The 26,761-nt window shown below is 43.2% G+C and overlaps 1 protein-coding gene across 1 annotated transcript in view; it reads right to left on the bottom strand.

Moving 5' to 3' along the window:
- Nucleotides 1-26,761, bottom strand: part of pacrg (PARK2 co-regulated) — a 288,420-nt gene that overhangs the window by 121,723 nt on the left and 139,936 nt on the right. Inside the window, exon 4 of the mRNA XM_055864384.1 lies at nucleotides 16,472-16,621. Coding sequence (XP_055720359.1) covers nucleotides 16,472-16,621 — 150 coding nt within the window. The remainder of the gene's footprint in view (nucleotides 1-16,471; nucleotides 16,622-26,761) is intronic.

Here is a 26,761-nt window from a genome sequence, read left to right as displayed (position 1 = left end):
GTACGGATGCGTTCGTAAATTGCCTCCAGTGTCAGAGTGTGCTCTGGGTCGTTCGTAAATTCAGAGTGTTATCAGATTGTCTGTTCGTAAAAAATTTCAGAGAGTTGAGAACTTGGACGCTCTGACCAAGGACAAACGGTTGATCCAAGCGTTCTGACCTCACAACGGCAGTCAAACACGCAAGCTAACTGGTTCAACTTGGCTAGCTTGCTAGCTACTTCCAGACACAGATAAGAGAACACCTCACTCTGACTATTTTACGCACCCCAGCAGAGTTGGTTAGGCTTTTCTCATGTTATCTAGAGTGTTAGTGACTGTAATTGTGCTGCTGGCAACAATGAAAGGATTTTTTGGGCCGACGTTTACGTTTACCGTTCATATTCATCAGGTGTTGCGCGTTCGTAAATGCATCGGTTATTCTGCGCACAATGGTATGCTGCGCACAAGCCAGCAGCATACCACCCTGCATACCACTGCTGGCTTGCTTCTGAAGCTAAGCAGGGTTGGTCCTGGTCAGTCCCTGGATGGGAGACCAGATGCTGCTGGAAGTGGTGTTGGAGGGCCAGTAGGAGGCACTCTTTCCTCTGGTCTAAACAAAGATCCCAATGCCCCAGGGCAGTGATTGGGGACATTGCCCTATGCAGGGTGCTGTCTTTCGGATGGGACGTTAAACGGGTGTCCTGACTCTCTGAAGTCACTAAAGATCCCATGGCACTTATCGTAAGAGTAGGGGTGTTAACCCCGGTGTCCTGGCTAAATTCCCAATCTGGCCCTCAAACCATCATGGTCACCTAATAATCCCCAGTTTATAATTGGCTCATTCATCCCCCTCCTCTCCCCTGTAACTATTCCCCAGGTCGTTGCTGCAAATGTGAACGTGTTCTCAGTCAACTTACCTGGTAAAATAACGGTAAAATAAATAAAATAAATACTCACACTTGCATGTGCATCTAGCTCCACACCATCTGTTGGAACACACCCACTCACCCACTCACCTCCACATACACACATAGACACCCACCCCCGTTCAGCTGAACCTGTCCCCTGGCTGCTGCTGCGGACAGGAGGCGGGTCACGGGGGTCAGCTCTTAACTGCTACATCTCAGAGTGGTGGTGTAACAGAGCCATCAGAGCCTCCCAGGCTTGGGCTTGCCACCCCGGAGAGGAAGACTGAGTCGCCGCCCGCCCGGCAAAAACCACCATCGCCCTCAGCCTGCCTGGCCGGCTGGCTGGCTGGGAGAAGACAGAGAGCCAGACAGGTAGACAAAGAAAGAGAGGAAGGGGGGTTGGGACGCAGAAAAGATAAAGTGTGTGTGTGTGCGTGCGTGCTTGTGTGAGCGTGCGTGTGTGCTTGTGTCTGAGGCTTGTCGGGGGTGTTATCGTCGCTGGCCACATTCCACAGCGGAAGATAAAGGAGGGCAAATTAACTAGATCACAGGGAGGGTGTCAGTGACAAATGGGGGACGAGGGACCCACACCTCGGCGATAAGAGGAGAAAATAGTCATAACAGCTGAGTGAAAAACACACAGCCTAGCCCACAAGAAACTTTGCCAGGATTGAGCACCAAGATGCAATTTCGCTGTTGTTGATCCATCGTTAGCATGATAGCATCTGTTGTCTGGCGTTTTGAATCACAATGAATAAGATCATATGGACGAAACAACCTGATCCTAGATCAGCACTCCTACTCTGAGACGTTTTGTGAATACAGATTTCCACTGGGCAAAAGATGCTTGAATCAAGGTAGAAGGTTCTCCTTCCAACAGGACAACAACAACAGGACAACGACGAGGAGTGGCTTCGGGATAAGTTTATGAATGTCCTTGAGTGGCCCAGCCAGAGCGCGAACCCGATCGAACATCTCTGGAGAGACCTGAAAATAGCTGTGCAGCGACGCTCCCCATCCAACCTGACAGAGCTTGAGGATCTGAATGGGAGAAACTCCCCAAATACAGGTGTGCCAAGCTTGTTGCGTCATACCGAAGAAGAACCGAGGCTGTAATCGCTGCCAAAGGTCCTTCAACAAAGTACTGAGTAAAGGGTCTGAATACTTATGTAAAAGTCATATTTCAGTTTTTTTTTTTTTTATACATATGCAAAAAATTATTAAAATCTGTTTTTGCTTTGTCATTATGGGGTATTGTGTGTAGATTGACGAGGGAAAAAAACTATTTAATCCATTTGAGAATAAGGTTGTAAGGAAACAAAATGTGGAAAAAAGTCAAGGGGTCTGAATACTTTCCGAATGCACTGTAATTCAAAACTAGACTTTGAACTGACGTCTGTGCCCAGTGGGTTGGGATGGATATAAATTGTAAAATGCCTGGTGTAGCTGCTGAAGAAGAATCTATGGAGGCTCACTTAGTTTGGCTCGCTTATCAGTGACAGGAAGTGTTGGTGCTGCTATTTCTGACATCGGTGTGGCTGATAGGTCGAGGTGCCTGGAGAATCTGTGTAAAGCTTCCCACACCTGCACTAAATGACGTGTCGGAGGGAGGAGCTATGGCAGGGTTCCCACCTGTGATTGGCCCTTGACCTCATCACCTGATCACTTCATCAAAGTTGGACCGAAGAAGTCAAATCTCTTCAACTATACTGAACAAAAATATAAACGCAAAAGATTTTACTGAGTTACAGTTCATATGAGGAAATATTTTTTTTTTGATTAGGCCCTAATCTATGGATTTCACATGACTGGGAATACAGATATCTTTAAAAAAAAATGGGCAACACAATGGGCCTCAGGATCTCATCACAGTATTTCTGTGCATTCAAATTGCCATATAAAAAAATGCAATTGTGTTCATTATCCGTGGCTTCTGCCTGCCCATACCATAACCCCACCACCACCATGGGGCACTCTGTTCACAACGGTGACGGTGAACGGCCAACGGTGATCAGCAAACCGCTCGCCCTCACAACGCCATATTTGTGGTTTGTGGTCGGTTGTGAGGCCAGTTGGACGTACTGCCAAATTCTCTAAAGTGAAGTTGGAGGCGGCTTATGGTAGAGAAATGAACATTACATTCTCTGTCAACAGTTCTGGTGGACATTCCTGCAGTCAGCATTCCAATTGCATGCTCCCTTAAAACTTCGAGACATCTATGGCATTGTGTTTTGTGACAAAATTTCAAAATTGTAAACAAATTTGTGCTCAACATTTGAGAGAAATAAGATTTTTGTGCGTATGGAACATTTCTGGGATCTTTCATTTCAGCTCATGAAACATGGGACCAACACTTTACATATTGAGTTTATATTTTTGTTCAGTATAGATAGAAGTTTGTAAATAGCTAACGGAGTTCTCCGACCATAGGTATAAAATCCACCCATCATGGACTTATTGACCTGAATAGGGATGCCCATTCTAGTAATTCTATTTCTAACTCTCTCTCTTGAAAGAACTCTACAGTGATTTCAGAAAGTATCCATACCCCTTGACTTATTCCACATTTTGTTGTGTTACAGCCTGAATTCAAAATGGATACACCATTTTTTTAACTGCCCATCTACACACAATACCCCATTATGATAAAGTGAAAACATGTTTTTAGAAATTTTAATACAGAATTAAATAAATAAATATTTGTTCTACCACGGGTTGGTCAAAACAAGCATTGTGATTGGTTGAGAGGCGTTCAAAGCCACACTAAAAAACCTGTTTAGCACGGGTAAGCCTATGACACAAAAATGGCCATCTTGTTTCTGTTCAATCTGAGAAATCCCTGCACATCCAGTGTTCCATCAGCCCAGCCAGGCAATTCATTAACTTGATCTCCACTGTAAAAAGCATCTAGACAATATTTCTCCTTGATTCTAGCCTACCATTTGGTTTGCAACAACAGGGGTTTGTAAAAATGTTGTAATTCAATATTTAAATTCGATTTCTACTGTCCTATTGAGAATGAATCGCCGTGTCAGAATGAGACAGACATCTTTTCTCAGCCAGTCGAAATCATGAATCAGCATCATTTGTATGGATATATACAAAGGAATGTCAATAAAAAAAGAGGTCAAACGACATGAAATGCTGAAAGTTTGCTGTCTTACCAGCTGCGTTAGCTGTGTAGTTGCCTAGCTCCTCTGAACAGTTTCCTGACGAGAGAGCACATTTTCTATGCCAGGCGAAATCGCACATCATTGGCTTATTGCTATGGATGTATCCAAAACAGCCTTAACAAATGCAAATGCAGCTACAGTGGTTTGTCCTTTAAAAGTTGCAGCTTACTGCGGCGCAGCATGCATGGTGACGCAGAATTCTATGGCACGTTGTTTACGTGTCAACCACTAGTAAGTGCTAGTTTTTAGTTTTCATTTGATTTTTGTTTCACCTTTATTTAACCAGGTAGGCAAGTTGAGAACAATTTCTCATTTACAATTGCGACCTGGCCAAGATAAAGCAAAGCAGTTCGACACATTCAACAACACAGAGTTACACATGGAGTAAAACAAACAGACAGTCAATAATACAGTAGAAAAATACGTCTACATACAATGTGAGCAAATGAGGTGCTGATAAGGGAGGTAAAGGCAAAAAAAAAGGCCATGGTGGTGAAGTAAATACAATATAGCAAGTAAAACACTGGAATGGTAGATTTGCAGTGGAAGAATGTGCAAAGTAGAAATCGAAATAATGGGGTGCAACGGAGCAAAAATAAATAAATAAATAAATACCGTAGGGGAAGAGGTAGTTCTTTGGGATAAGTTATAGATGGGCTATGTACAGGTGCAGTAATCTGTGAGCTGCTCTGACAGCTGGTGCTTAAAGCTAGTGAGGGAGATAAGTGTTTCCAGTTTCAGCGATTTTTGTAGTTTGACCACCAGAGGGCATCTTTGAGAAGCATTTGATAGCCTTCAATAGTGGCTGTACTAGAGAATCCAGGCACGAGGGATACCGGGGTTCAATTCCTGACGGGGAGGAAGGAATAGACTGTCCTTGTAAATAAGAATTTGTTCTCAGCTGATTCCATGTGCGTTATTTCATAGTTGTGATGTCTTCACTATTATTCTACAATATAGAAAATAGTAAAAAATTAAGAAAACCCTGGAATGAGTAGGTGTGTCCAAACTTTTGACAAGTACTTGCTTAATTCATTTGATTAATATTATGGTGTTTATATTCCAAGAAAAATGAAAAACCCGCTGGGTTTCCGTTAGGTTGGAACTAAAATATGTCGCTGTCCAACGTGACGGTTGGGAGTACAGTACTGGGCTATTTAACTAAAGAATCCCTGTGTCGTGCAGGCACGCAGGAGACCAGGGTTCAATTCCCCGATGGGGAGGAAAGAGGAGGTTGTCCTTGTAAATTAAGAATTTGTTCTTAACTGACTTGCCTAGTTAAATAAAGGTTACACTAAGAGCATAACATTTCTACACCCTAATTCTGTAATTCTAGTCTAACCAATAACCAAACGGAGATTCAGTGAAAATGAAAAGCTCGTTGATTTATCAAGACCAGTCCCCATGCTTGTCTCAGAGCAGCACGAAACGGTACTAAAATAGTTGTAGGCTATTGCTTCATGTCCAATTGCTTCTATCTTCAATATACTCTTTAAATAAGACCTACACAACTTTTAACAGCACATTACTCAACACTAGTGAGACTCATGTCGCCTATGGTAGACCTACAGTATATCTAAAAATATGACGTGACTCTCCACCAATAATGACATATAGAGGATTGGAGGATATTTCTGTAATTCAGTGATATTTATTCCAATAGTAATTCGTTATGGATCCATAACTAAATAAACATCGGCATTTTGAAAGAGTATTTCTTAAAAAGCATAAAGATGCCATTATTAGTTACATTGTTTTAGTTTAAACGTGCAGACTGACACTAAGAACAGAACAGCAGGAACATTTCCCAAGTCAGCGCCATTATTAGTGCAATGCTCCTTAAAAGTGTTGACAGTGTGGCGGGGTTGGGGTCCACCCCACCTCTCCCTTCTTCCTCCTCCCTTCCCTATGGGCTAGGTCGGTCTTCTGTGCGCGGCTCTGCGGCCCATCCGGTGCCAGCTGCCCTCGTGACTTGAACCTCGCTCGCTTTTCAGCTGGATTTCTCTGTAAGGCAATCCCATTGTGCGCCACTCGGGAGCCATGAACAATATGACCAATATATATTGTCCCGCTAATAACAGGGTTAATAATATATATGTGAGAATACACAACAGGCTTTTATGTAATTATAAATTAATAATAACAATAATTGCTTTGTTTAAAAAATTACATTTTGGAGATGATTTCGTTTTCAAATAACGTAAAATGGGCGTGTAACTTCTAACTCACACTCTCAAACACGTAGATCCCCTGAACGCAGCTCACTCTCCAGATCCCAATCACCTGTTCACACACCTGTATGTCATTATCACACACTATTTAGTTTAGTTCTTTGCACCCCATCATTGTGAGGTATTGTTTGGTTTGTGACACACTTCTATTCGGAGCTCTGTTTTACCCGTAATTTAATCCTTCTGTGTATGCTAGTTTTTGCCTGCCTCACTAACGACACTTTTTGCCTATTCCCTTCCTGTACTTTAGCCTATCGGATGTCCTGTTATCAACCTATTGCCTGACCTTCCGGACTATGTTACTAGCCTTTTCCCTGTCTGTACTGTTGCCCTTTTGGACCCCCTGTGTATGACCTTCTGCCTGCCCCTGGACGGAGTTACCTGCCTCCTCCTGTGGTACTTCGCAATAAACACCTGCTGCGCCCTGCGCTTGAAACCAGCACTCTATCTCCCCTCGTGTTCATTACAGCGCGAGGAAAAATACAATTTTTGAACATGGGGTGAGACATTGTTACTATTTTGAAAATAAAGCCACTTTGTTATTTAGAAATATTTGTGTTTTTAGAGGCAGAGAAACCAAAAACCTACAATCATCTCAGTCGAGGGGCAGGACGGGTATTGATCCAACATCTGTAGCAGCACGACTTGCACAGCCGAGCAGTGTCTTAGACCGTTGCTCCACTCAGGCGCTGAATAACGTGACCGGTCAGGAGTGGCCTACAGTATTACAGTAAGACCAAAATAAAATAATAAAAACCTTAGTGTAAGAACAGTTTTAGTAAGTAATACTGAAGTCGTGCACAATTATCAGTTTCTATTTAGGTTTATGTCGCCCGTTCATTGTCAGAGACACAGTAGGACCCGAAAGCATAATCAGTGCTCTAACTCCCCCTTGTGGTGGTCTGGAGCAATGAAGTGGTGACGCAGGGTACCGTACTAAACCACCGCAGCATAATTGCAAAACTTTTAGTGGAGCAACCACTGTACTTTGCTGTTATTATAGCTTCACTGTTTGACCAAACTGTGTTAGTCGTAGTTCGCTAGCTAGAAAGCATGGGATAAGAGAAACATTTAGAACGAACGACTGGGTCGTGTCCATAGATATAGAACAAAAATACTTAATGACTGGGCCGCGTCTTTGGCAACCTAACCAGAATGAACGGCCTGCCGGCTTGGCTAGCAACCATGTGTCAGGAGTCGGGACTAGGCCTATATTTTCGTTGAGTGATGAAATAGTAGCCTATGAATACATTAATCTAAATAATGATTTTTATTTAATTGGTAACTCGTTGTATAAAAGCAATTGCTGCTGTGCTGATCTACGGTACTCGCCTCGTACCTATGACCGCAGCACAGCTGTACTAAAAAAGTTGTTTAGCATACCCTCTCTTGCTTTAATTTGATGTATGTATTCAAGCCCCTGAGTCAATACATGTTAGATTCACCTTTGGCAGCAATTAAAGCTGTGAGTCTTTATGGGAGCATGGCACTCCCTGGATTGTGCAATATTTGTCCATTATTCTTTTAAAAATTCTTAAAGCTCTCTCACTTGGTTTTTGATCATTGCTAGACAACCATTTTCAAGTCTTGCCATAGATTTAAGTCAAAACTGTAACTCGGCCAATCAGGAATATTCACTGTCTCCTTGGTAAGCAACTCCAGTGTAGATTTGGCCTTGTGTTTTAGGTTATTGTACTGCTGAATGGTGAATTCATCTCACAGGGGTGGTGGAAAGCAGACTGAACCAGGTTTTCCTTTAGGATTTTGCCTGTGCTTAACTCCATTCCGTTTCTTTTTTATCCTAAAAAACTCTGCAGTCCTTAACGATACAAGCATGCCAATAACATGATGCAGCCACCACTATGCTTGAAAATATTGAGAGTGGTACTCAATAATGTTTTGTATTGGATTTTCCCCAAATTGAATTGCTTTGACACATTTTTTGTAGTACCACTTTAGTGCCTGGAATATTTTTATTCTGTACAGGCTTCCTTCTTTTCACTCTGTTAATTAGGTTAGTATTGTGGAGTAACTACAAAGTTGTTGATCCATCCTCAGTGTCTTCTATCACAGCCATTAAACTCTGTAACTGTTTTAAAGTCCCCATTGACCTCATGGTGAAATCCCTGAGCGGTTTCCTTCCTCTCCGACAACTGAGTTAGGAAGGACACCTGTATCTTTGTAGTGACTTGGTGTATTGATACACCATCCAAAGTGTAAATAATAACTTCACCATTCTCAAAGGGATATTCAATGTCTACTTTTAGGAGGCATTGGAAAAAATCCCTGATCTTTGTGGTTGAACCTGTGTTTGAAATTCACTGCTCGACTGAGGGACCTTACATATAATTGTATGTGTGGGGTACAGAGATCATGTTAAACATGATTATTGCACACGTAGTGAGTCCATGCAACTTATTATGTGACTTGTTAAGCACATTTTTACTCTTGAACTTATTTAGGCTTGCCATAAAAGTGATTGAACACTTACTGACTCCAGACATTTCAGCTTTTAAACATTTTGAAGAAAAAAAAATCCACATTGACATTATGGGCTATTGTGCATAGGCCAGTGACAAAACAATCTCAATTTAATCCATTTTAAATTCAGGCTGTAACAAAACAAAGTGTTGAAAAAGTTAAGGGGTGTCAATACTTTCTGAAGGCTGTGTAAATAACTGCTGTTCCTGAAAAGAGAGGAATTTGCTGGATGACGGACTACGCTGCTCCCTCATAAGGAATGTTTGTTGCATCCCATTAGGGATGAGATTCATCACAGCAAGCAAACAAGAGAGCCGTGCAAATTGCATCTGTGATTTTCTGCACTATCCTAAACCCCGTCATCACACACACACACACACACACCACACACCACACACCACACACACACACACACACCAACAGAGCTGATTCAGAAAACTAAGTGCTGCATCAAGTATTATAATGCATCATCTCCGCTATAATAACTCATCATTGTTAACTTCCCTTTGAAACATTACAGTGTCAGCTGCAATGGCTGCTTGCAGAAAGTCAAACATAAGCCCAAATATATTGCGTATCTGAGAATGGAGACATGCATAAATTCCTTCTTTATATAGCATCCGGGAAACTCTCACAGCCACAGGTCAAGACCATGCACATTCCCAAGAGTGAGATAGGGTGACCTGGTCGTCAAAGGACACCTAAAGACCCCAACGGGGCTGCCCAGGGAGATGCCAGAGCCTACCTCAACCCCAACCCTAACCCAAAGCTCTGTCCTTTGAAGTGTATGGACAGGGAGGGGGGGGAGCAGAGAGGGACATGGAAACAGAGCTCTGCTGTGTTAGATAGCTGGGGGGACCACACAAAGAGGAGACTTGTGGCAGGGGGGCTGGCAGCCCTGATAAAGGGGACAGTGTGGTGAGACACTGAGAGAGGAGCCAGAGACAGAATACTGGCGGTGGCACTCTCTCGCCTCTCGCCCACCACCACCACAGCAGCAAACAGCTGCACATGGGGGACACAAGATGTCCTTTCATGGAGCCATTGGCGTACCCTCCCCACACCCAAACGTCCCCCCTCCCACCTTCCCTTACCCTATCCCACCCACCGTCGCTCTGTCGAGACTCCAGCTGCGGACACTGGGCTCTGTTGTGGCCGGCTGGGGAGATGAGCGAGGGGGAAGGGGATGCTACTGCTGGAATGGGGGGGGTTGGACCCAGTAGTAGTGAGTTATAGTGTGGGAGCGTTGTGGGAAAGAGGTTACCAGTCAACCACAGACTGAAGTCTTTTGTGCCTTGTGTTCTGTAGAATCTGTGCAATGCGTTTGATTAATGTAGCTTCTATCGTGTGGATCGTTGCATTTTTGTTCAGAATGATTGAATTATGTGCGTGACAAAGCAAGCCGGAGGTGGGAAACACATTAGATAATGGATAGACTTTGATGAATCAAAAATTCAAATCAAAAACTATGCCGCACAAAGGAAAGACTTGAATAGATGACAGTGATCTTGAAACGTCAAAGTACAAACTGCAAAGTAATAGGCTTAAGTAATGCATAGAGAGTGATTCATACATTTCCAATTCAGACCTTTGAGTATTGAGATAGCGATAGGGGTTCATGAAAAGATGACTGTACCGTTGCATCAAACTTCATAGAAGTAGCCCAGTGAGCACCTTTAAAAGGAATTTTCAACGTCCTTTCAACAAACAATAACTATTTTCAACATCTTTTCAATGTCTTGTGGTCATCGTGAGGCTTGTTAATGTGTACAGTGTTCAGTACATCAGCAACAATATTCTAACGCAGTGATCACCAACACTACGTCCAGTAGGAAGCGCTACAGGCTGTGCATACAACCCATCAAGTGCTCATCACCACCTTGATAGGTTAAAGCCTGCACTTGTTTTTCTAATAGAGTGGAAGCAATATTCTGTGTTGATCTGGTCAAATCGAGTGTTTGTCTGCGTCCCAAATGGCACCCTATTGCCTACTGTATATAGTGCACTACTTTTGACCAGATCCCTATTGTCCCTAGTCAAAAGTAGTGCACTATAAAGGGAATAGGGTACATTTGGGACGCTACCCTGGATTTACCTAAAACGGAGCCCTATGACAAGCGTTAATGGGTTGCCAGCAAGCCTGGAATTTCGAGATTTTAGGGGCAAGACCATGTGGACTTCAAGAGGCGCCCAATCTGCTAGGGCACCAAGGCCATTAACCAAAATAGCCAATTAAATTCATTTGAAAACCAAAACACACTAGCCATTCTGTTAAGAGAAACATAAGTGTATGTAAATGTAAATCAATAATTTGCCAGTCATATGTAGGTGATACAGTATCTGTGTATTGGCTAATAGCCTCACATGTCCACACCAATGCTAACGTGAGGGAGAAACCAGAAAATGTAGCCAAACTTTAAATTACATATATCTAGGCTTAATGCAAGCATTTCGCTACACCCACAATAACATCTGCTAAACACGTGTATGTGACCAATAAAATTTGAATTGATTTGAACGCCAGTAATGTTTGACAAATATAATGTGGGGTATAAATATTAATGTCTAAAGGCTTGATTCTGTTGACATACTTGAGGTACTGTTCGTTAGGAGAGAAAGGCCAGTGCCAGTTGTGCACCGCGACATCACACACCGTGCAATCTGAGTGGAGGCAGTCAACATTTTGAAACCGTTTAACCATAATTGTCATTTCATGGGTGTAACGTGTGCGCTGAGAGTTGGAAAGCAAGTTCAGGGAGTGAGCGTTTTAATAAATAAACGCAACTAAATACAAAACAAGAAACACAAACAACGCACAGACATGACACTGGAACAGATACAATGACACCTGGGGAAGGAACCAAAGGGAGTGACATATATAGGGCTGGTAATCAAGGAGGTGATGGAGTCCAGGTGAGTGTCATTATGCGCAGATGCGCGTAACAATGGTGACAGTTGTGCACCATAACGAGCAGCCTGGTGACCTAGAGGCCGGAGAGGGAGCACAATTGACTATGGGGCATGTCTTACCTTGTTTTGAAGTAGATAAGCCAAACTTCGAACATTGGAATGTCGAAGGAATTCTTTTAAATCAAATCAAATCAAATGTTATTTGTCACATACACATGTGACCGGCGTTAGCAGATGCGAGTGTAGCGAAATGTTAATGCGAGTGTAGCGAAATGCTTGTGCATCTAGTTCCGACCATGCAGTAATATCTAACAAGTAATCTAACCTAACAATTTCACAACTACCTTATACACACAAGTGTAAAGGAATGAATAAGAATATGTAGATAAAAAAATATGAATGAGCGATGGCCGTACGGCATAGGCAAGATGCAGTAGATGGTATAGAGTACAGTATATACATATGAGATGAGTAATGTAGGGTATGTAAACATTATATAAAGTGGCATTGTTAAAGTGGCTAGTGATACATTTATTACATACATTTTTCATTATTATAGTGGCTAGAGATGAGTCAGTATGTTGGCAGCAGCCACTCAATGTTAGTGATGGCTGTTTAACAGTCTGATGGCCTTGAGATAGAAGCTGTTTTTCAGTCTCTCGGTCCCCGCTTTGATGCACCTGTACTGACTTCGCCTTCTGGATGATAGCGGGGTGAACAGGCAGTGGCTCGGGTGGTTTTTGTCCTTGATGATCTTTTTGGCCTTCCTGTGACATCGGGTGGTGTAGGTGTCCTGGAGGGCAGGTAGTTTGCCCCCGGTGATGCGTTGTGCAGACCTCACTACCCTCTGGAGAGCCTTACGGTTGTGGGCGGAGCAGTTGCCGTACCATGCGGTGATACAGCCCGACAGGATGCTCTCGATTGTGCATTTGTAAAAGTTTGTGAGTGCTTTTGGTGACAAGCCGAATTTCTTCAGCCTCCTGAGGCCTCTCTTCACCACGCTGTCTGTCTGGGTGGACCAATTCAGTTTGTCTGTGATGTGTACGCCGAGGAACTTAAAACTTCCTACCTTCTCCACTACTGTCCCGTCAATGTGGATAGGGGGCTGCTTCCTCTGCTGTTTCCTGAAGTCCACGATCATCTCCTTTGTTTTGTTGACACTGAGTGTGAGGTTATTTTCCTGACACCACACTCCGAGGGCCCTCACCTCCTCCCTGTAGGTCGTCTCGTCGTTGTTGGTAATCAAGCCTACCACTGTGGTGTCGTCTGCAAACGTGATGATTGAGTTGGAGGCGTGCATGGCCACGCAGTCATGGGTGAACAGGGAGTACAGGAGAGGGCTGAAAACCCACCCTTGTGGGGCCCCAGTTTTGAGGATCAGCAGGGTGAAGATGTTGTTACCTACCCTCACCACCTGGGGGCGGCCCGTCAGGAAGTCCAGGACCCAGTCGCACAGGGCGAGGTCAAGGCCCAGGGTCTCGAGCTTAATGACGAGTTTGGAGGGTACTATATTGGGTTAAATGCTGAGCTGTAGTCGATGAACAGCATTCTCACATAGGTATTCCTCTTGTCCAGATGGGTTAGGGCAGTGTGCACTGTGATTGCGAATGCGTCGTCTGTGGACCTATTGGGGCGGTAAGCAAATTGGAGTGGGTCTAGGGTGTCAGGTAGGGTGGAGGTGATATGATCCTTGACTAGTCTCTCAAAGCACTTCATGATGACGGAAGTGAGTGCTACGGGGTAGTCATTTAGCTCAGTTACCTTCACTTTCTTGGGAACAGGAACAATGGTGGCCCTTTTGAAGCATGTGGGAACAGCAGACTGGGATAAGGATTGATTATGTCCGTAAACACACCAGCCAGCTGGTCTGCGCATGCTCTGAGGACGCGGCTGGGGATGCCGTCTGGGCCGGCAGCCTTGCGACGCTTAACACGTTTAAATGTTTTACTCACGTTGGCTGCAGTGAAGGAGAGCCAGCAGGTTTTGGTAGCGGGCCGTGTCAGTGGCACTGTATTGTCCTCAAAGCGAGCAAAGAAGTTGTTTAGTTTGTCTGTGAGCAAGACATCATGGTCCGCGACGGGGCTGGTTTTCCTTTTGTAGTCCGTTATTGACTGTTTTATAAACACCCCTTAACTTTTTCGACATTTCGTTGTGTTACAGCCTGAATTTAAGATGGATTCAATTGAGATTTGTTGTCACTGGCCTACACAAAATGCCATTGAAACCCGTAGGCTATTTCTCTTATGTTCTATTGGTTTTCAAATAACTTTCTTTCATTGTCCAGCAGCCGTTGTCCAGCACAAATCTAGTCATATTAGCAACACATGCTACAGTAGTTGCATATTTAGATCTTCCCTCTTTCTACATTTCTAAAGGATATTTGAATCTCTGTCAAATGAAACCGCTCGCAATTGCAGTGGGCTTTTGAGAAGGGTGTTTTCCAGCTAATTGCATTTTGGACCATTTGCGTGTGAACTTTACTGCCGTGTGAACTTTACTGCCGTGTGATCTTTACTGCGCTTATAATGTGAAGAAGCAATAGATCATCAACATTTTAAAGCTAAACGTTCTGATCTGTTGCATCAGTCTCATTGCTTTTAAATGTTTGTTTCATGTACAGTGGTTGTATGAATTTCAATCTATTGTCTCACAGCGGTCCCAGAGTCTGTTTCGAATATTTATTTCTGGCACATAACGACAAGCTGACCAATAGCATATAGATGCCTCGGAATTCGCTAAGAATCCTGATGTGTCTGTCTTCACTTGTACTTCGTAGCTGCGATGCCTGAGACGGACCCGATCACGTGACGGGCATTGGTAAATAAGAATTGAGATATCTGAGAGAGCCATGTGAATGAGAGGTGTCTTCGGGAACATGGCAAGTGGCAGCCGGGAGAAGGGAATTATAATTATTATATTCAGTCCAAGGGCATAATGGCCACCGTGGCCGCAAGGCATTTTTTTATGGGGCATTACGGCCACACAAGGGGGCATCCACAAGCATGGTCATCGATGCCGCCGGGAAATTCGAGGCCTGGTTGCCTGTGTGTACTCTGCCTCAGCACTGGCCCCCTGTTAGAGGTCAGACCCCAGCAACCAGCCAGCGGGTTGGGCAGGGAGCAGGAGGAGCAGGGACCAGCCGAGCCAGATAGGGGGATGAGGATGGAATAATGAATGCCAGATCAGACCAGATCGAGGCAGCAGCCAACTCAGGCAGCAGCCAACCCAGGCAGCAGGGCAGCTATCAGGCAGAGATAAACTATTCCTAGTGGGGCTCGCCAGCCCAACCGCTGCGCCCGAAATACACCCGCTCCAAAACGGTTTAGGGATTGATTTGACAGCTAATTTACAGAGGAGATTTGCATAAGGGCCCAGTGCTAATAAGACACCATTTTCTATCCTCCCTTTTGTCTTTCTTTCTATCTTTTTCTCCCCGTCTCTCCTTTTTTTCTCTCCTCCCCCGATGCTAAAATGGCAACGAGATAATGTAACCAAATTAAAGAGACAAGAGATTCAAATTGGATATTGATTAATAGACCAAAGCCCTGTGTTCAGGCCCTGTTTAAGCCATGTGTTTAAGTGATTGATTCACAATGCCACTCTTCTTTCACATTCCACTGACGCCGGTGAATGACTGGCGTTTTGGGGATTGTCTGAGTCGAGCTGTCTGTCTGTCTCTCACCGTCCGGCTGTGAATGGGGCCGTGTCGGCGCTTTGAGGCTTGACAGCGCCACACAAAGAGCCCTGCCTATCGAATGCCAATCTGGAGACGCCGTGTGTCACGTAGGATAGGGGTGGAGGCTTGGGGATCAGAAGGATGTTGGTTGTCCTCTAGTCTAAAGCTAATACATTGATGGGAAAAGGAAAGGTGATGCATCTAGTTAGATGAAAGGGGATGAGCACGACTCAAGGTCAACCTTGATGGGATATGGGACATTCAGGGGATGTATGGACAAAAATAAGCTTTTATAGCGAATAATAGTGAGCACACAGACATGCATGCACACACACAAAAAAAAAAGTCTATTAACATGTTAATAGTGGCAGCTCTCTAACATCAAGCCTTTGATTCCCGGAAATGGATGGGAGCGGGAGCTCGCCCATAAACAAATCAATATACTTTGAAGAGATTCTTCAAAGTAGCCACCCTTTGCCTTTGTTTAACACTTTTTTGGTTACTACATGATTCCATATGTGTTATATCATAGTTTTGATGTCTTCACTATTATTCTACAATGCAGAAAATAGTAAAAAATAAAGAAAAACCCTCGAATGAGTGGGTGTGTCCAAACTTTTGAATGGTACTGTATATATTTACAAAAATATATGGGGGATTGGAAACGATACAAACAATTACATTGATGGAAGCTACAATCTATCTGCAATAGTAAAGCTGATCTACTCCTTAAAAAATGTAAAAATATAAATTAAAGATACCACATCCGCCATTCAAACTGTCCTTTCACCATATAGCCTAGTAAACATGAACAGCATCGCTGTGGCCATCAGTCAAAGACATAGGCTACATACTGTACTGTACATACTGTACGGACTCTGCACTTTCACTCCAGTAAGCTAGCACTCACAAACATACCGTAGCATCCGTAGCACAACACCAGCAACCTCACCAAGTGGTTCAGCATTTTTGGTGATGGCGTAATGGATTAGGTAGCGTAGCTGTTGCAGAGTCGCGCGTTTAAATCCCACTCCCACTACCCCTCAAATTCACCACAATACACATACTGCCAGACACACAGTATAGGCTAGATCTATAATGTAAGTGACTCACTGTTCATGTTCTTGAAGATGTTGAGGATGGGCAGGATCTGTCTGTAGTAGGGTACCAGGGCCTCGCCCACCATTTCTCCAGACACCACCAGGTGCTGCAGCACCTTCAGCACGGTACAGATCACTCGCCTGTTCCGCATGTTCAAGGCATCTGTGAGACAGAGAGGAAGGGCACCAAAGAAATAGAATGTTATTATTGTTATGGGTACACTCAATATGGCCGCCATTGACTCATACATTGATTTACATGGTTATGGGCACCATAGAAATAGAATGAGTTCATTATCATAGGTATTGGTACATTCAATATGGCCGCCGTCCACCCAGACCTATACATTGATTTGAATGGCGATGGCTCATCTAGTGATTCTATTTCTATGGAGTGCACACAGGATAGAGGTCAGGGGTTACAGGTCTGGGAGAGGGGGTTGTGTGTGTGTGTGTGTGTGCTTGTTTTCATAGAGGCTTTCCCTAGGGTGGTGTGTGATTGAGAATTAACGATTCAGCCCCCCTATTGTGAACATTTAGCACATTTAGCAGAAAAGACAGAATGAGGTCACGCGGCATTCACACTACCACCACTGAAATCAATGGTTTTTGGTGCCAGCCTTTGACTTGAAATGACTGGCTGCAATCAGAGATTTCAAAAGGGCACCACAGAGACAGGAAGGAATAAGTGAGAGACAATCACGGGCAATTTGGCCGACAGCTGCACTTAACTCCATCTCCCGCTGATAGGGGGAACAGAAGAGGGAGAAGAAAGGAGACGGAAGAGAGGAAAACATCTGTGATTTGTAACTAAGGATTACTAGCTTGTGTGTGTGTGAGTGTGAGTGTGAGTGTGAGTGTGAGTGTGTGTGTGTGTGTGTGTGTGTGTGTGTGTGTGTGTGTGTGTGTGTACATACATGCATGCACAGTATGTCGCTGCGTGTGCGTGCGCGTCTCTGTGTGAATGTGTGTGTGTGTGTGGGTGTTAGTGGGCAGATGGGTGGGAAGAGAGGTGTGTGTGGCACTTCTCAGGTGACTCCTTACATATGTTTTCCTCTTTTTGAACCATCCCTTAATCTTGGACTCTAACAAAGCAATAGACTTCCACAGACCCCTGCTGTTGTTGTTTAGATGGCTCATTACAATAAGAAAGTGTTGCTTTGAAGGTCCAATGCAGCCCTTTTTATCCATATCAAATCATTTCTGGGTAACAATTAAATAAGTACCTTACTGTGATTGTTCTCAATAAAAATGGTCAACAAGAAAAAAAAATGCTTCTTAGCAAAGAGCAATTTCTCAAGCAATAATGTAGCTATTATTCAAACCTCATTAGGAATGTGCATCTTTCCCTTTCAAGAGGATTTGATATGTATCTTGATAAATGGGTTATGATATGATGCATGAACGATACTTTTTAGTTTGAAACGATTTGATGCGATTCGTTTCGATGCGATACGATTCGATGCACTAACATTAGTTGCATGAACAAATTAATTCTCCATTCTTAAAATCGCTTGCTGATGGAGCTCAAAAGCTGGGCCTCTCTGAGCTGGATCTGTCTGAGGCAACTTCTGTGTGTGTAAGTGTGTGTGTGTGTGTGTGTGTGTGTGTGTGTGTGTGTTGTATACTTTGTATGTGTGCATGTCTATGGTGTATACTATGTAGGCACCTGATCTGAGTAATAAGGGAGACTAGGCATCTACCACCCCACTACCACTATCAGATTAGGGGGGGGCAAAGTAGACTGCTTTTTGTCCCCCCACTTTGGTTCTGAAATATACATCACCCACTAATTAACTTGTAATTGTTGCAGATTCAGTTTTTTGAACTAGTATTAAAATGTATCGTTTACAAATTAACTATGACATATCCAAGTGTACACTGAGTGTATAAACCTTTCCATGACATAGACTGGCACCTGTTAAATCCACTTCAATCAGTGTAGATGAAGGGGAGGAGACAGGTTAAAGAAGGATTTTTAAGTCTTGAGACAATTGAGACATGGACTGTATATGTGTGCCATTCAGAGGGTGAACGGGCAAGACAAAATATTTAAGTGCCCTTGAACGGGATATGGTAGTAGGTGCCTGGCGCACCAGTTTGAGTGTGTTTTAAGAACTGCATCGCTGCTGGGTTTTTCACGCTCAATAGTTTCCTGTGTGTATCAAGAATGGTCCATCACCCAAAGGACATCCAGCCAACTTGACACAACTGTGGGAAGCATTAGAGTCAACATGGGACAGCATCCCTGTGGAACGCTTTCGACACCTTGAAGAGTCCATGCCCAGACAAATTGAGGCTGTTCTGAAGGCAAATAAGGGTGCAACTCAAGATTAGGAAGGTGTTCTTAATGTTTTGTACACTCAGTGTAAAGCACATTTTTTGACCGTTTGGAAGTTTAGTGAGCTTCTTTTCTCCTCCCATTTTAGCCATGCAGTGCGCCTCGCACAAGTGATTCATCGTTATGAAAACATTAACTTTACCCTGTAAATCTAAAAATGACCATATACACCAATTGGTTAAAGCGAAACTATCCAAACTGTTGCTGATGGTGAGCCTGAACAATCCAAATGAAATCTATTGTAAGCCCCGTTCAGCAGGTATAAAGAGATGAGAGTTGTCTCCGGTAGCTTACTTTTACTCCGGTAAAATACAATTGTTGAGCAGCGCAATGATAACAACCTACCAAATGAGCCATTTTAACATTTGAATGCAGATGTGGAATATCAGGAACAGGCCGTCTAACTGGCATTGGTCAACAGGCGAACCTGGGCACAGTGTGCAGTTTGACTAGGCTGATATTCCCTAGGGGTGTTCGGCATGCAACAGGACTTGTAGATCAATGACTGTCAACACAGTTACATGCTTTTAGTTCGACACCGAAAGTCGACATCAGTTGTCACAAAATATGAGGTATTTTCGTAAGGTAGAAAGAAAGTAATATGATAATTTTGGGGGGGTGAATCCGTGATTCGTAATGTTTTAATCGATTTTCTGACTGATGCATGCTACATTTGGATCGGTTTGGGGTCCGCGGATCGGTGCAGTCGTATCTTAAACATTTAAATCGGGGGCCGATGCAGATCAATGAATCGTTACATCCCTAAACCTCATAGTGTAAATACATATAAAACACACACAAATCACGTTTTTGACTGCACTGGGCCTTTAAAGGGGCAATTTAAGTTATTCAGGAACCAACTGGTATACAGTGCAGCTGGAAAGTATTCAGACCCCTTAACTTTTTCAACATTTTGTTATGCTTCAGCCTAATTTTAAAATGGATGAAAAAAAAAAAATCTTCATGACTCTACCCCATAATGACAAAGCAAAAACAGGTTTATATTTTATGGGCACATTTATTACAAATAAAAAAGTATTCAGACCCTTTGCTATGAGACTCGAAATTGAGCTCAGGTGCATCCTGTTTCTAATGATCATCCTTGAGATGTTTCTACAACATGATTGGAGTCCACCTGTTGTATATTCAATTGATTGGACTTGATTTGGAAAGGCACACACCTATCTATATAAGCCATGAGATCGAAGACATTTTCCGTAGAGCTCCAAGAAAGTATTGTGTCGAGGCACAGATCTGGGGAAGGGTACCCAAAAATGTCTGTAGTATTGAAGGTTCCCAAGAACACAGTGGCCATCATTCTTGGTCAGGGAGGTGACCAAGAACCCGACGGTCACTCTGACAGAGCTCCAGAGTCCCTCTGTGGAAATGGGAGAACCTTCCAGAAGGACAACCATCTCTGCAGCACTCCACCAATCAGACTATTATGGTAGAGTGACCAGATGGAAGCAATTCCTCAGTAAAAGGCACATGACAGCCTTGGAGTTTGCCAAAAGGCACCTAAAGACTCTCAGACAATGAGAAACAAGATTCGCTGGCCTGATGAAACCAAGATTGAACTCTTTGTCCTGAATGCCAAGCGTCACGTCCGGACGAAACCTGGCATCATCCCTACGGTGAATTATGGTGGTGGCAGCATCATGCTGTGGGGATGTTTTTCAGTGGCAGGGACTGGGAGACTAGTCAGGATCAAAGGAAAGGCGAACAGAGCAAAGTACAGAGAGATCCTTGATGAAAACCTGCCCCAGAGTGCTCAGGACCTCAGACTGTGCAAAGATTCTCCTTCCAACAGGACAACGACCCTAAGTACACAGCCAAGAAAACTCAAGAGTGGCTTCGGGACAAGTCTCGGAATGTCCTTGAGTGGCCAGCCGGAGCCCGGACTTGAACCAGATAGACCATCTGTGGAGAGACCTGAAAATAGCTGTACAGCGACACTTCCTATCCAGCCTGACAGAGCTTGAGAGGATCTGCAGAGAAGAATGGGAGAAACTGCCCAAATACAGGTGTGTCAAGCTTGTAGCGTCATACCCAAGCTGACTCAAAGGTTTAGTCGCTGCCAAACATGGTTCAACAAAGTACTGAGTGAAGCTACTGAACACTTATTTAAATGTGATAAAAAACTGTTTTTGCTTTGTCATTATGGGGTATTGTGTGTAGATTGATGAGGGGGAAAAAACAATTGAATCCATTTTAGAATAATGCTGTAACGTAACAAAATGTTGTAAAATTCAAGGGGTCGAATTCTTTCCAAATGCACTGTATATCATTAATTTTCAAGTCCTAAAATTGATGTAGCAACTGCAGATTGCCCATTTAAAACCAAGATAAACACAATCTAACCGTTAAAACATTTCTCTTCAAAGCCGCTGAAGCAGCTATAGGACAGTCCCAATAGCTCTTAGTCCCCTTAAGTGGATAATGTCATAAACAGAACTAAAAGGAGTTACAACTATTCATGCAAAAACAAATCTTGAATAATAAAAGGGAGAAGCTAAGCTATCTGAGGGAAAACACATGTGTGACATAGAGGGCGAGAATGAATTATGTTAGCAGGCGAAGGAGGGGAGCGAGGGAGAGAGGAGGGGGGGGGGGGTCAGGAATCATAAAATGGGTAGTATGACAGTTAGTACACTTAGGGAGCGGCATGCGGTGTCACCTGTGGCCTGAGTGTTAAAACAGCTCATATTCAAATGCATGGCTGTCACACACACACACACGCAGACACAGCCTCCCTTCCAGCCATACTGCACTGCACCGAGACAGGCCTGACAGGTTGACATGAGAGGGGGAAAACAGCTATGGAGAGGTGATGCACACACACACATTCGCATGCACGCGAAAAAACGCACACGTGCACACACACGCAGGCAAGCGCACACGCAGGCATGCACACAATCACAAACACGTGATATTCATGTCAAACCCACTCTCAGTCAGAGACAGAGAATGCGTAATCCACAAGCACCGGTGACACACTCATACACACACCACTAACCTTCCATTACAGGGACATTGTGTCGTCAAACCTAGGAGTGTCATTTATACACATGCTCTGTGTGACAGGATGTGAACATGAAGAATGGATGGTCCTATCTTTCATTTCCAAGCATTCGTATTTTATACATTCCATTCAATGTGGGCGTGCATGTGTTTTTTTGGGGAGCGTTTCCGCGCATGCGTGTGTACACGTGCATGCGCGTGTGACTGTGCGTGTATTAGTGTTACAGACAATGTGGTATGAGTGTATCCATTATAGGATCTTTCTCCTGTTCCTTCACACATGGGGAGAGCTATCTGCCATCACGGTAATAAGGTTGAATCTGGACTGACAGGGATTTCAAACGCACATAACAAATAATGAAATTCTAATTACCACAAGTGCAAACAATTTTCCCTAGCTGTGACATTTGGACCGTGGGACTGTTCAATTATTCATCCAGGCTCTCGCCTCTCACAAAAGGGGGAGAATCTGAGTCGGATGTATTAACGTTTGGTACAATCCGCATCACATCGGATATGAATAAAGTAATCATCTATTCAAGCCGCGTCGATTAGATATTCCGTTCCCCAAAAAAGTAAGCGCAGCCTTGTATTCTCATCTCCCCCAAATGTCACAGGTGAGTGGCATTTTGAAGATTTTAGTCAATCGAGTTTGTTGTAATATAAATATACTTTTCAGATCAGTGCAAAATGTTCTCTTGCCTAAGCCGGGGATCTCCTCGTAATGAAAATTGAATTTTGGTCTCGTAGAGAGAACAAATGTTAAGCCAATCTGTGGAGGCTCAACGGAGACGTGGCTGAGAATTCTGTACCTTATTTAAAGAGGGAAGGAAATGCTTATGACAGCATATCAGTATAATTTTCTCATAATTTATTTCCTCCGATTGAAAAAGGTAGTGTTGGAATGACAACGTTAAAGTTTATCTGGGTTATTTTTCATGAAAATCTTGGCTCAAAGTGCTAAAAAGAATCCCTCCTGTGCCATGATTGAGGCCTTTCAAGGTTTCAAAAGCAACACCTCAAAATTCACATCATAATACTCAACCTTTTCTCAATCATTCTAGCCCATTATCAACTAGATTCAGCCGTGGGCTGATTTTTTCCCGAGAGGATGGTCAGGGGGCTAAAAATATAATTACTAATAATTTGTAGAAGGGAAATTGTCCGCAAGAAGCCCAAACAAATATAATATATTAACTAAAACAGAATAATTTCATACCTTGCTTACATTTGTTTACAATCACATATATAGTGCCTTCATAAAGTATTCACACCCCTAGACTTTTCCACATTTTGTTGTGTTACAAAGTGGGATTAAAATTAATTGAATTGTCATTTTTGTCAACAATCTACACAAAATTCTCTAATGTCAAAGTGGAGGAAAATTCTAATATATCTTGATTTGATAAGTAGCCCATGAGTCAAGACATGTTTGAATCACCTTAGGCAGCAATTACAGATCTAAGTATTTCTGGGTTTCTAAGAGATTTGCACACCTGAATTGTGCAACATTTTCCCATTATTCTTTTCAAAAATCGGCAAGCTCTGTAAAATTGTTTGTTGATCATTGCTAGACAACCTTTTTCAGGTCTTGCCATAGATTTACAAGTATATTTAAGTCAAATCTTAACTCGGCCACAACATTCACTGTCTTCTTGGTAAGCAACTCCAGTGTAGATTTGGCCTTGTGTTTTAGGTTATTGTCCTGCTGAAAGGGAAATTCATCTCCCAGTTTCTGGTGGAAAGCAGACTGAACCAGGTTCTCCTCTAGGAGTTTGCCTGTGCTTAGCTCCATTCAGTAGATATTTTATCCTGAAAAACTCCTCAGTCCTTAACAATTACAAGCAAACCCATAACATGATGCAGCCACCACTATGCTTGACAGTATGGAGTCTTACTCAGTAATGTGTTGTATTGTATTTTCACCAAACATAACACTTTGCATTCAGGACGAAAGGTTAATTGCTTTGCCAATTTCTTTGTAGTGTTACTTTAGTGCCTTGTTGCAAACCGGATGCATGTTTTGGAATATTTTTATTCTGTACAGGCTTCCTTCTTTTGTCACGCCCTGACCTTTTTATTCTCTATTTTGGTTAGGTCAGGGTGTGACTAGGGTGGGTACTCTAGTTTGTATATTTCTATGTTGGCCTGGTATGGTTCCCAATCAGAGGCAGCTGTCTTTCGTTGTCTCTGATTGGGGATCATATTTAGGCAGCCTTTCCCACCTGTTGTTTGTGGGATCTTGATTTTGTATTGTTGCTTGTTAGCCCTTCAAAGCTGTACGTTTTGTTTTGTTACTCTTTAGTATTTTGTTGCTGGTTCACATTAATAAAAATTATGAACGCCTTCCACGCTGCACCTTGGTCCAATCCTTCAAACAACATACGTTACATCTTTTTACTCTGTTAATTAGGTTAGTATTGTGGAGTAACTACAATGTTGTTGATCCATCCTCAGTTTTCTCCTATCACAGCCATTAAACTCTATAACTGTTTTAAAGTCACCTTTGGCCTGATTGTGAAATCTGAGTGATTTCCTTCCTCTCCGGCAACTCATTTAGAAAGGATGCCTGTATCTTTGTAGTGACTGGGTGTATTGATACACCATCCAAAGTGTAATTAATAACTTCACCATGCCAAAGGGATATTCAATGTCTCTTTATATATACACTGCTCAAAAAAATAAAGGGAACACTTAAACAACACAATATAAACTCCAAGTCAATCACACTTCTGTGAAATCAAACTGTCCACTTAGGAAGCAACACTGATTGACAATAAATTTCACATGCTGTTGCGCAAATGGAATAGACAAAAGGTGGAAATTATAGGCAATTAGCAAGACACCCCCCAAAAAAGGAGTGATTCTGCAGGTGGTGATCACAGACCACTTCTCAGTTCCTATGCTTCCTGGCTGATGTTTTGGTCACTTTTGAATGCTGGCGGTGCTCTCACTCTAGTGGTAGCATGAGACGGAGTCTACAACCCACACAATTGGCTCAGGTAGTGCAGTTCATCCAGGATGGCACATCAATGCGAGCTGTGGCAAAAAGGTTTGCTGTGTCTGTCAGCATAGTGTCCAGAGAAAGGAGGCGCTACCAGGAGACAGGCCAGTACATCAGGAGACGTGGAGGAGGCCGTAGGAGGGCAACAACCCAGCAGCTGGACCGCTACCTCCGCCTTTGTGCAAGGAGGTGCACTGCCAGCGCCCTGCAAAATGACCTCCAGCAGGCCACTGGAGTCCAGGCAACTTATTATGTGACACATTTTTACTCCTGAACTTATTTAGGCTTGCCATAACAAAGGGATTGAATACTTATTGACTCAAGACATTTCAGCTTTAAATATTTTGTTAATTTGTAAAGAATTTGAAAAACGTAATTCTACTTTGACATTAAGGAATGTATTATGTGTAGGCCAGTGACAAGAAATCTCAATTTAATCAATTTAATCCACAATTGGCGGCAGGTAGCCTGGTTGGTAGGAGAGTTGAGCCAGTAACCGAAAGGTTGCTGGATCAAATCCCTTGAGCTGACAAAGTAAAAATATGTCGTTCTGCCCCTGAGCAAGGCAGTTAACCCACTGTTCCACGGGTGCCGAAGACGTGGATGTCGATTAAGCCATCCACACCTCTCTGACTCAGAGGGGTTGGGTTAAATGTGTATGACACATTTCAGTTGAATGCATTGTGGTACAACTGACAAGGTATTATTTTGCTAAGAAATCTTGCGGACCAAGGTGATTTGGCCCCCCCAAATTTGGGAAAACCTTTTGGGGATCCCTGTTCTAGCCTAATGTAGCCTCTGTGACAGGTGGGTGCAAGGAGGCGAGCACACTCCACATTGACCTGAGTTCAGTTTCAGAGTAAAGGTCTATGACGACGGCACAGCCCATTGCGTATTCTCATCGGGTGACCCGAAGTCATGACTCATGATCATCAAAATTCAGAGTCCAACAACGTGATTTAGCCAGTCGCAAGATAACAGCCCGCCGGCGCCAGCCAGATGGAAGCTTCTATATTAACGTCAGTCAGAGAAAACTTTCTGCCTTTCAGATTGCAGCCTGCACTTATTTTTCCCTCCTTCCTTGGAGTTCTATTGAAAAGTAATTAATCTGCAACACAGACATGGGCCGGCGGGTTTGACGCACGGCACACCAAAATGGGCCTGATTTTAATAAACCAAGAAGCTAATAACAAGCAGGCCATTTAAAATTCCATTATCACAGCTAGATGTGGGTTTTCATAAGGAGTGGTTCACCTTTGGGTCTTAGGAATTTGTAGCTACTATATGAGGGAGTCAGTATGCATGAGTGGACATAGTGGCTACGTGGACTTGGGTATGAGTGTGTGTGTGTGTGTGTGTGTGTGTGTGTGTGTGTGTGTGTGTGTGTGTGTGTGTGTGTGTGTGTGTGTGTGTGTGTGTGTGTGTGTGTGTGTGTGTGTGTGTGTGTGTGTGTGTGTGAGCACGCGTATGAGAGGGTACAGATCTAGGCAGTATAGGCCTAGTACCACCATGGACAAATTTTGAAAACGAGGCATCAAAGCAATAATCGTCTCGGTCAAAAACACAGTGTCAGCTGTCTTTTATTTATAAAACACATTAATCACATTTATGAGTTGTCGGGAGTCTAAAAATCATATATCGATATGCAGCCATTTGGTTTTAGAGTGTTGTGAAACAGCTGAACGCATGACCAGACAGCAATCAGACTTTCTCAAATTAAATCAATTGGTAAATTAAACAAACTATGTGAATAAATTGAAAAATGGGAATTCTAGTGTAAATCAAGTAAACAACAAAAAGTCACACACAAAAACCAAAACACATGTACACACACACACACCGTTGTGTCTTGGTGTTATGATGTGCACTGGGCCATGCTCTGTCCGTCCTCTGTTGCGACTCAGTAAGCAGTGTGTGTGTGTGAGTGTGTGAGTGTG

Source organism: Salvelinus fontinalis, chromosome 16 (genome assembly GCF_029448725.1).
Source record: "Salvelinus fontinalis isolate EN_2023a chromosome 16, ASM2944872v1, whole genome shotgun sequence".
NCBI classification, from domain to species: domain Eukaryota; kingdom Metazoa; phylum Chordata; class Actinopteri; order Salmoniformes; family Salmonidae; genus Salvelinus; species Salvelinus fontinalis.
The sequence above is the reverse complement of the archived record's forward strand: the minus strand, read 5'-3'. Positions and strand labels throughout refer to the sequence as shown.